The sequence below is a fragment of the Stomoxys calcitrans genome, chromosome 1 (genome assembly GCF_963082655.1).
Source record: "Stomoxys calcitrans chromosome 1, idStoCalc2.1, whole genome shotgun sequence".
Taxonomy (NCBI): domain Eukaryota; kingdom Metazoa; phylum Arthropoda; class Insecta; order Diptera; family Muscidae; genus Stomoxys; species Stomoxys calcitrans.
In genome coordinates, this window is record NC_081552.1 from 55,043,623 (window position 1) to 55,055,239 (window position 11,617).

Here is an 11,617-nt window from a genome sequence, read left to right on the forward strand (position 1 = left end):
TACCCCAAACCGGACATATTTGCTGACTTTTGCAATAAGGAGTTTAAATGAGATTAGTAAGCGAATTTGATATCCAATTTTGAGGGCAATGGCAATATGGGGTTCAAGTAAATGATATAAAGATATATGAGAATAGAGCACGTTGCTGATATTTTTTCCGGGCTCAGTGTTTAGGGGCCTACCCCAATCGCCAAAACACCCCTAAATCGGGCATATTTACCGACCATGTCAATGTGGAGCTTAAATGAAAGGTTTTGGGGGGTAGAGCAAGAATTGATACCCATTTTCGGGTCCAATTTTCTGGGGGTCTACCCCTTTCCCAAAATACCCCACAAACAGCAATTTTTAATGACCATCGCAATATGGGTCTCAAATAAAGGTATTTGGGAGTAGAATACGAATTTCATATTCAAATGTAGCACCATGTATTTAGGGCTTCACCTCTTTCCCAAAACACCCCCAAAGGAAAAAAAATTTTCGACCATGCCAATATGTGGCTCAAATGAAAGGTATTTGAGAATAGAAAACGAATTTGATAACCTATTTTGGCGCCATGTGTTTGGGGGACGCCTAATCCTGTAAACTCCTCTTAAGCCAATGGCAATATGGGGTTTAAATAAATGGTATTTAAGAGAAGAGCACGATGCTGATATTTTTTCAGTGCCAAGTATTTGGGGGACCACTTCTCCCCCGAAAACACCACTAAATCAGACATCATGAGAATATCGGGCTGAAATGAAGTATTTTAAGAATGGAGTACAACATACATCCATACTTAAATTCGTACACCAATAAAGATCATGTGGGATTCAGATAAAGGCACTTATATTGATAAGCTGTTAATCAAGTTTGCATGGTATTTCACTAAAAGATATTTAATTGTCGAAAATAAATATTCCAAGGAAACTTTTGTTCCATATAAAGTAAAAGAAGGCGCAGCGGAGCGGGCCCGGGTCATCTAGTATCTTATATATAAAATCAATTTGTTTGTTTGTAGGTTTGTTTGTTTGTTTGTTTGTGTGTTCTTTAAAGACTCAGAAACGGCTGAACCGATTTTCTTGAAATATATATGGTAGATATATCTAAATATAGTCCGATCTGAACCATTTTTGGGTCAGATGTCGGGAGGCTTAAAACAACCCACTATTTTAAATTTCAACAAAATCGGGTAGTAAATAAAGCTTTTATGGGCTTCAGACCCTTTGTCGGAGATCGTTCTATATGGCAGCTATATCTAAGTATAGCCCGATCTGAACCATATTTATGTCAGATGTTGGGAGGCTTAAAATAACCCACTATTTTAAATTTCAGCAAAATCGGGTAATAAATAAAGCTTTTGTGGGCTTCAGACCCTTTATCCGGAGATAGGTCTATATGGCTGCTATATCTAAATATAGTCCAATCTGGCTCGTTCAAGAACATTACCAGCGTACATGAAAAAGACGTATCTCTTCCAAATTTCAGCTCAATATCCCAATTTTGAAGGCTGTAGAGTGATTACAACAGACGGACAGACACACGGACATCGTTAAATCGTCTTAGAATTTTTCGACGATCCGAAATATAAATACTTTGTAGGGTCGGAAATTGACATTTCGATGTGATGCAAACGGAATGACTAAAAGAATATACCCCCTATCCTACAGTGGTGGGTATAAAAAGGCGCAGCGGAGCGGTCCCGGTTCAGCTAGTATATAAATATAATCCAATCTTGGCCATACTCAGCGCAGGTATCGAGGGGCATTAGTCAATTCACTCTACTGAAAAAAATAAATTCAAGAACCTTACCTGCTTATGGAAAATAAAGATCTCTCTCAAATTTCAGCTCTATATCTCATTTTTGAAGGCTGTAGCATGAGAGCAATAGGCGGGCGGACGGACATAATCTTGACCATATTTGGCGCAGGTATCAAGTCAACTCACTGTACCAAATTTCAGCAAAATCGGGTAAAAAATAAATTCAAGAACCTAACGTGCTCAGGAAAAAAATAAGAGTCTGTCTCAAACGATTAAATCAGATGGACGGACAGACACGCACATCGTTAAATCGTAATTCGTTTTATGGCGATCAAGAATATATATATTTGTCAGAGTCAGAAATTGATACTTCGATGTGTTGCAAACGAAATGATTAAATGAACATACACTCTATCTTATGGTGGTGGGTATAAAAACACAATGTCTCTAAAAATCTGGGCCGTCTATCCGACCACACCCCTAAAATTAAAAGTAAATCCTACCAAATTTGGTAGAAAAACTCAAGATGGCAACACTGTTCGCGTACTTTATTTACCAGAAAAAGAGAGTTTGTGAGAACGAGCAAAATTTATGGGTTTGGTAATTGAGAGCTTGCAAATTTCTAGTGGAGATTTTTCCAGACGCGTGGAGATTTTTCCAGACGCGAACAGACCTAATTTTGACTTTTAAGAAATTGTCGATGAAGGTTCCTTTTTAATTAAAAATGTTGATAAGAATGGATTTTAATAAAAGATCTTATTAACACAACTTTCTGTTATATTTTATCTATAATCAAGTAAAAGCATGCTAAGTTCGGCCGGGCCGAATCTTATATACCCTCCACCATGGATCGCATTTGTCGAGTTCATTTCCCGGTATCTCTTTTTAGGCAAACATATCATTAAAGGAAATAATTGCTATGGTATTTGAGCTATTCGAATTAGAATTGCGACCTTAATGGGCTCAAGACGTAAAATAGGAAAATCGATTTATATGGGAGCTGTATCAGGCTATAGACCGATTCAGACCATAATTGACACGTATGTTGAAGTTCATAAGAAAATTCGTTGTAAATTTCAGCCAAATCGGATAATAATTGCGACCTCTAGATGCTCAAGAAGTCAATATTCAAGATCGGTTTATATCGCAGCTATATCAGGTTATGGATCGATTTGAACCTACCTAGTACAGTTCTTGGAAGTCATAACAAAACACCTCATGCAAAACTTCAGCCAAATCAGGTAAGACGTGCGCCCTCTAGTGACCCAATAAATCATGATCCAAGATCGGTTTATAGGGCAGCTATATCAAAACATGGGTCGAAATGGCCCATTTACAATCCCAACCGACCTTCACTAATATGATGTATTCGTGCGAAATTTCAAGCGTCTAGCTTTTCTCCTTCAAAAGTTAGCGTGCTTTCGACAGATAGACGGACGGACATGGCTAGATCGACTGACATGACGATCAAGAATATATATACTTTATGGGGTCTCAGAGGAGTATTTCGAGGAGTTACAAACAGAATGACGAAATTAGTATACCCCCATCCTATGGCGGAGGGTATAGAAATATATTGACGAAATTCATTTTTATTAATCCTAGAATTTTGTTTATTAAACTTAAAAAAATATTTTAAAAATCCTATATCTCAGAAATTTTCGATAGATTTTAAATTTAGATTTTTGAGAACCTGGAAATCTCTTTGATTTGCCGATTTATTTCTTCATTTATTTCTTATGGGGTCTCAGAGGAGTATTTCGAGGAGTTACAAACAGAATGACGAAATTAGTATACCCCCATCCTATGGCGGAGGGTATAGAAATATATTGACGAAATTCGTTTTTATTAATCCTAGAATTTTTTTATTAAACTTAAATTTTCGATAGATTTTAAATTTAGATTTTTGAGAACCTGGAAGTCTCTTTGATTTGCCGATTTATTTCTTCAAAACTACATATAAACTGAGTAAATTTGTATGTATATTCCATAAAAATCCATGATGGTGCGTACCCAAGATATGGCCAGCTCTGAACTCTGAGCGTTTTTGCTCGTTATATAAATGATGATTATAAAATTGATTAATTTTCCCAAACTCGTTGTCTTTTTTAGCCCAAATCAAACTGCCAACATAACTGCTGAACTCTATCAATCATCGCCCAGAGTTGTAACTGTTTTTCCCAGACCTTTATCTTCCACAGCCACATGTGATCACTCCAGCAACACCAACACCACCACAACTGCACCGAATACAATGCGAGCCATTTACGGCAGCAGCAGCACAGTTCATCACGGCAATTCGCGTAGACGCAATGTTACCCAGTCGATTGAGAGTGCCGAATTACAATTCATTCCCTATCACTTGAAATTCGGAATTTTCGCCTCATTTGTTCTAGCCATAGCTTTTATTGCCGGCATTAAGGCCTACTTCGATAATCATGGCACCAAATTTGAGGTGGGTCTATTTTGGCTACTCACCGCCACCTTTGTGTTTGCCTTCTGCTTTGTGTCCATTTGCAAAGTACCACGCGTTCTGTTTGCAGCGTCATCGGCTTCATCACGATCGGGATCAAGGGATCAAACAGCACGCGAACGTTGCAGTCTGGATGAGAATCGAGAAGCGGCCGTGGTCGATGCTGTGGATGACGTTGTGTTGGGTTTGCATGATCTACAACAGGAAATGTTGGAGCATCAAATCAGTCAGGCATCGCAACAGGCCCAGCAGGCGGGTCCACCACCATATCATATAGCTATACTGCTGCCAGAGTCAAAAGCCAAGGAGGAGATAGAGCAAGTAGAAGAATCGCCACCACCGTCCTACGATAAGATATTGATCTAAACCAAACCAAATAAAACACGCTAAATCACAAAAAAAGAAAATCATCAAGAGAAGAGAAATAGCGCTATGAGGCTTCCTACTTTTAGGCGGTGTCATTAGATGTTAAGCAACAATTAGAGCATGAATAGCTATACACATTATATTTATTATTTACTTATATATACATAAATTTATACACATACAAACGTACACATATACTTAAGATTTTTTTAAAACAAAGCGAGCAACTCGTATCGATTATATTTACGATATTTATTCTTAAGTTTATATAAGTATATGTATGTATTTACTACTGTATACCAAAAACAAACATCCAAAAGTTATTATTTGTATGTCTTCCTTTATGAAAATTTTGTAACTACGTATATAGACCCTTGGGGACATGGATGAATGGAATTTAGCATAGGTTTTTATTAGGATTAAAAAAAAGATGGGTGAAAACGGCTACCGAAATTTTAGTGTGGCCTTTTCAATGGTCAGTTAGTTGTTGTATGAGTGAGTGAGTTGTAGAAAGTGTTTTTAAGTTTATAGATAGTTTATATTATAAACATATTGTTTATACTATTGGCAAAAAAAACTTCCAAAAACACAATTCCAAGCCCAAAAAAGCTGTTAACAATACCATTTGGTGGGCTTTTGGCTTGATTACAGAGATGATATTAAAGTGAAGGTACTGTTTCGGTTAACATTCGCAAGGCGACATTGGAATACTTGATTCCTTGGACAGAGCATGAAAATTAAATGTTTGTGATATGAAAAAAATGAATGTGCATAAATTTTTAAAAGGTGAAATGCTACAGAAATGGATACTAAAGACCGTTATGTGAGCGATTTAAGAGATCAGTAGCATCAATTCTGTATGTTTGACATTACACTGCATGTAGATGTCTTTTGACATGTTGGTTTTTTGTATTCACATGTAATTCAAAATTGTCAATTTACCTACGATTCATCATTTTTGCTATCATACCTGTATGTTATTTTCGTATGACATAAGCTAAAAATTTGAGCAGAAGCTAATATTTTTATGCGAACAAATTATTAAAGTTATTAGAAAGTAGGATTGCTTTCATTCGATTGAAGACAAAAACAGCTGATTTTTTTTTCGCTCTAATCAAAAAAAATTACATGTGCTATTTTTAAAAGTGATTTTCATATGTTAGTATCACACGGCATGTACAACTCAACATGTGTTATATTTGACATGTCATAAGACAATAACATGCCGTTTTATAGAGCCCTAAACCAATCTCTGATTAACGTCATTTGAACATGCTTTAAGATCCCAAAATGCTTAAGTAAAAATTGTTCTCACATATAACCCGCAAGCACAGTAACGACAAGGTCGTCCCAAAACTATTTGTTATACACGATCTCTAAACATTTTATCATAATCGCAATTTATATGGAGAGATGTTGTACAAATAGCACCTGACAGAACTAGATGGGAATTCCAATACAATGTGGAGATTTGATTAAATTAATTTCATTAACATATACATTTTAATATTAACAAGTATTTCAAAAACATTCCAATCTGAGAAGAATGCCAGAGAATCTTTAAATTATTTTTGAAATTCGTATAATCGGACATAGCCCGGCTGTAGACCATATTACAAATTTCAAAAAGAAAAAAACCTTATTTTTAAAGAAAAGCTGAGTATTCTGTTCGGCTTATCAGGCGGAATGCTGCCAAACTCCATATAAAAAATGTCGGCGAAACGCTGGAGGAAAATTGGCAAAAAGGCATTAGTATTTTTATAGTGAGAAAAATGGCCAAAAGAAATTTTAGTAACGCAACACTTGACATAATTGTCTTCATCATTTCTGTTTTATTGATTTCAATGTTTCGTTTTTTCTTCTTTCTATTTTATTTATTTGCGAAAAAAAAATAAAACTATAAGTGCAGATAAAAACGTCTTTTGATATGAAAATGAAAACAAAACATAACTGTCAAATTCCGTCTGCGACTATTCCGAAAGCTGGATAGAATACCAACCCTATAGACTTCGACTTTTCGGCCGACCAACTGTCAAAACGCATTTAGCCTAGTACTTCGACTTTTCACATGAACAACTGTTAAAGCGCATTATAAAAAAAAATGGTGACGAAGATAATGCGAACACATTCCATACAAGTAGTACTGAAGTCTATGAACAAACTAGTAGCGACATGTCGCTGCATCAGGATAAATGTCACACAATTTTAATTGTATATGTAATTAAATGCTCACGAAATAGACCGAATCAACTCTGCTTCAATACTTTTGGCTTTGTTGTGTGTTGTTGTTTGACTTTTGTTTGTGTTCTGACAAAGAAAAAGAGTCCGTCGGATTTCGGCATTTTCGCTGTGAATGAAGTCAGCACTGATTTATAAGAAAATGGTAACGAAGAAAATGCAAACACATTCCATAGAAGTGGTACTGAGTTGCATTAGCAAAATAGTAGCGTCATGTCGTTGCGCCAATACAAATTTCACTTCAGTTAATTGCCAATGTAATTAAATTATCACGAAATGGACACCAATCAACTCTGTTTCATTGACGTTGTCTTTGTTGTGTGTTGTTTGACTTTGTGTTCTGGCAAAGAATAGATTCAGTCGGATTTCGCAATAATTTAATAGGCATTTTTGCTGCGAATGGAGTCAGTACTAGGCTTAAGGCAGAAAATGGGAGAAATATATGAAGTGGAGTTCGATTTCTTTCTTGCTGCGCTACAAAAAGAAAATACTCTTAAGAGAAATCGTGATCTAGGAAACCAGTCAAATGCTATTACAGCAAACACATTTTTTGACTAAAGCCCATGACATAATTGAATGAATATATTTTGCTAAAGCCTAGTACTGACTTCATTCGTAATGAAAATGCCTATTAAATTTTTGTGAAATCCGACGGTATCTATTCTTCGCCAGAACTCAAACAAAAGTCAAATAACAACACACAGCAATGAAGCAGAGTTGATTGGTGCCCATTTCGTGAGCATTTAATTAAATTTAAAATTAATTGAAGCGAAATTGGTATTGGCGCAGCGACATGTCGCTGGCAATATGTCCAAGGGACTCTGTCCCACTTCTGCTTTCTTTTCGCCAGTTTTTTATAATGTGTTTTGACTGTTGTTCGGGGGAAAAGTCGAAGTCAGTACTAGGCTTAATGGCTGGTACTATGTTCGTTTTTCACCGTTGAAACCTAATTTTGTTAGCGATTACTTTTTTGAAACGCTGCACAAATAACAATGAAAAAATAACAATTCTATTAAAATTTTACTATAAGAGCGTGTGTCGAATGAAAACAATCTCCTATCGTGACGTAGGGGGTTGTTTTTTACACTGGTGAGAAAAAATTTAATTTTACCGTTTTTTCTAAGGGTTGGTATTTTATTCCGCTTTCGGAATAGTCGCGGAAATCTTTAATTGTTCCGCGAGCGGAATTTGACAGTTATGTTTTGTTTTTCTTTTCATACCAATGACATTTTTTATCTGAATATTTTTCAAAAATATTTTCCATTACTGGTAGCAGCTTTATTGCAAATGCGAACGCTGCAATATGGAGATATTTTGGGTCTTGCTTTGGAAAAGAGGAAAACACGCCGAGTAAGACAAGATATGTTATTTTAATGACATTTGTATTAATATTTTTTTGATCCATTACTTCACGAAAATTTATGCAAATGCCAATTTGCTTGTTTTTTTCTATTGTTTACATGAAAATGATGAACAAGACTCATGCCAGGTCAACCAATATATATTCATTTACAGGCAGTTGCACAACAACAAAATATTAAGTGCACTCTCTCTGTCAAAATCAGTCATTACTGCAACTCTGATTTTATGTATATAAATAGTTGACGCCATTTTCGTTGTTTGTGTGTTATGGTTCTTAACTATAATAGACACACACACAACCAAATCTCGTTGACAGATAGTGTACTTCGGGAGAAAAATTTTACTCAGCTGTTTACGGTACACTGACTGGTAATTATGTTAGCAATTACTGACATAAGACTTTGCTCAATAAAACGTCAACATTTGCTGTGCTGTCAAAAATCTTACTAGCTCCTGGGCTACTCAAAAATTAATCACCACACTTAACTTCATACAACTTTGCATGGAACACGCAGCCTTAGTAATGAGGGAATGTCCTACTGAATGAATTCAGAAAATTGCTTTACTTTGAAATCTATTATCTAAAAAAGTAATCGGAGTAAAATATTGCGGCGTTCCAGCCTTAACTTTAAAAATAATTTTACAATTTTTGTTTGTTTCTCGAAGATCATTTAATTGTACAATTTTTGTTTGTTTCTCTTTCGAGACGAGCTCAATGATCGGAGATGGAAAAGGAAAGCCAGAGAGATCGCAACTCTCACCAACCACTATGGGACCAACCAAATGTTCAGCGTGGTTAATGTGGTATTTATATCAGGCGTTTTCGCAATAAATTCAGTACAAGTACAACATACCAACGTACATCCCTTAAAGCCTTCACACCTAATATGGCCGATAACTTATTCTAACCAAGTGACGAAACGTGTCCCACAGTGGTTGGTGTTTCGATCTCTGGCTTTCCTTTTCCATTTGCAGAGAAAATCTTTGATCATTGAGCTCGTCTCGAAGGAGAAACAAACAAAAATTGTAAATCTTCGCCCTAAAACCTACTACTGACTTCGACTTTCCGACGGAACAACTGTCAAAACGCTTTATAAAAAATTTGGTGACGAAGATAATGCGAAGACATTCCGTACAAGTAGTACTAAGTTCTATGAGCAAAATAGAAGCGACGTGTCGTTGCATTAGGATAAATTTCGCACAATTTTAATTGCAAATGTTTGAATGCTCACGAAATGGGTCGAATCAACCAAGATATATTCATTTACAGGTAGTGCAGTTCCCCAACAACAAAATATTGAGTGCACTATCTGTCAAAATCAGTGATTAGTGCAACTCTAATTTTGTGTATGTTACTAGTTCGCGTCATTTTTTATTGTTTGAGTGATATAGATCTTAACTATAAAACACACATACAACCAAAACTCGTTGACGGATGCACTCGAAAAAAATTGTACTCAGCTGTTTACGGTACACTACCTGGTAATTATGTCATGAAATCAACTCTGTTTCAATAGTGTTGTGTGTTGTTGTTTGACCTTTGTTTGTGTTCTGACAAAGAAAAGAGTCCGTCCGGTTTTACAATAATTTAATATACATTTTCGTTGTGAATGAAGTCAGTAGTAGGCTTAACAGGCAAAAAACTTGAAATTTTAAAAATAAATTTTTTTGTTTTTCTATTTGTCATAGAAACAGAGCACCCTACGGTCAGAGCACCCTAGCCAAACAATATCGGATTGTTTCGATTATTACAAGATCGAAAAAATTTTGCGCAGAAAGTGTATTTTTTGAAATTTTAAACGCAGCACAGTGGCTCGAAGTGTAAAGAAAGAAAATATGCAACTTAAACTTAAAGGCTATCTGAATTAAATTCCAAAATTTTTAATTCAAATTCAAAATTTAAGAAATATATTATTAGTATTTTTTTTTTTTTTTTGATATTTTAAATTTTATTTTTGAAATTTTTATTTGAAAACAGCAAAAATGTTTGCTAAAACAGGGGCCGAATTACCGCATGCGTGATCGAGTACGCTTTTGTATCGAAAGAGATTTCGTCACGTATCGAATGGATGTATTACTGCACTTGAAAGCTGTCGTATCGAGAATTTTCAAATGGCTACCGATTATTTTTTGCATTAGAGTTAATTTGAACATATGTTTATGGGAAAACAAAACAACATAAACAAACAAACGTGAATTTATAAGTAAAACAAAGCATTGTTACATTACTTTCGTTGTGATTGTCGTCCTCTGACTCTGAAAAGGATATTATTGGGTTGCCCAAATAGTAATTGCGGATTTTTCATATAGTCGGCAAATTTTTTCACAGCTTGTAACTCTGTAATTGCATTCTTTCTTCTGTCAGTTATCAGCTGTTATTTTAAGCTTGCTTTAGAAAAAAAGTATAAAAAAGTATATTTGATTAAAGTTCATTCTAAGTTTTATTAAAAATGCATTTACTTTCTTTTAAAAAATCCGCAATTACTTTTTGGGCAACCCAATAGATAAAAGTAATCCAATGTCATTGCCGAAAAAAACTTACATAAATAATCTTAATAAATCATTTATATTATTAATAACAATTGCATGTTATTTAGATTAACCGGGTAGCTGGCCGTTCTTATTTTTCTCCAAGATTTGTGATGATTTATTCTTTCGATGTTGCCTTCCCTTGGCTACAATTTGGAATTTTTTTGCCAAATACGGAACGCTATGAATTGAGTCATTTCAACCTTTTGTAGCCCATTCATTTTGCATAAATTGTTCCTAAATACGAAAAAGTGTGTATTTATTTATTCCATATTATAATTACACTCAAAAACTTAAATTTTTACTTTTGTTTTAATTATTTATATGAAGTAAGAATTCTATTCGATTGCTCCAGATCTCACGAGTAGATTTCGAACAGCTGATACTCGACTATGCTTTCCTTAACGAATGCCATAACCTCGAATGTCGAAAGTGCTTATTCGTCAACGAACGCGGTAATACCAACACAAAAATTTTCAAACAATTTTATTCGCTCACGTGTGAGGTAATTCGGCCCCAGCAATTTTTGTCTGCTGAAAATGGGAAAGCGGACATTAATGATGTTTCAGCAAACATAGGGCTGCTGTATGAGCAAACATTTTTTACTGCTATTTCAACTAACGAAATCTGGTGAATTGAGTACACAAGTCTGCTAAAAAAAAAAATTGTATGCTACTTTTTATGATTGCCTGTTACTTGTTTTGATTATTTTTGGCATTTTTTAACATCTTTTGAGAAATTTTTTTGGAAGAGATGATTTTAATTTGTGGAATATTACTGTACAGAAGCCACCAGATCCATCCAGTGGTATACATTTCAAAAAGTGACTGAGATAGTTCGCATTTTTTTTATTGCTCTACTAATGTGCACATGACTGGCATGGCCTTTTGTATCTATATTTAAAGAAAAAAG

The 11,617-nt window shown here is 35.0% G+C and overlaps 1 protein-coding gene and 1 long non-coding RNA gene across 2 annotated transcripts in view; one reads left to right on the top strand and one right to left on the bottom strand.

Moving 5' to 3' along the window:
- LOC106095214 (probable serine/threonine-protein kinase cdc7) overlaps positions 1 to 4,899 on the top strand; it is a 38,794-nt gene extending 33,895 nt beyond the window's left edge. Inside the window, exon 3 of the mRNA XM_059363702.1 lies at positions 3,850 to 4,899. Coding sequence (XP_059219685.1) covers positions 3,850 to 4,576 — 727 coding nt within the window. The 3' untranslated portion in view covers positions 4,577 to 4,899. The remainder of the gene's footprint in view (positions 1 to 3,849) is intronic.
- Positions 4,900 to 10,723: 5,824 nt separating this feature from the next.
- LOC106095215 (uncharacterized) lies at positions 10,724 to 11,364 on the bottom strand. The gene is made up of 2 exons (XR_001222713.2): positions 11,011 to 11,364; positions 10,724 to 10,942 (listed from the first exon to the last, which is right to left on the bottom strand). It is a non-coding gene; the product is annotated as an uncharacterized LOC106095215 (long non-coding RNA).
- Positions 11,365 to 11,617: the final 253 nt, after the last annotated feature.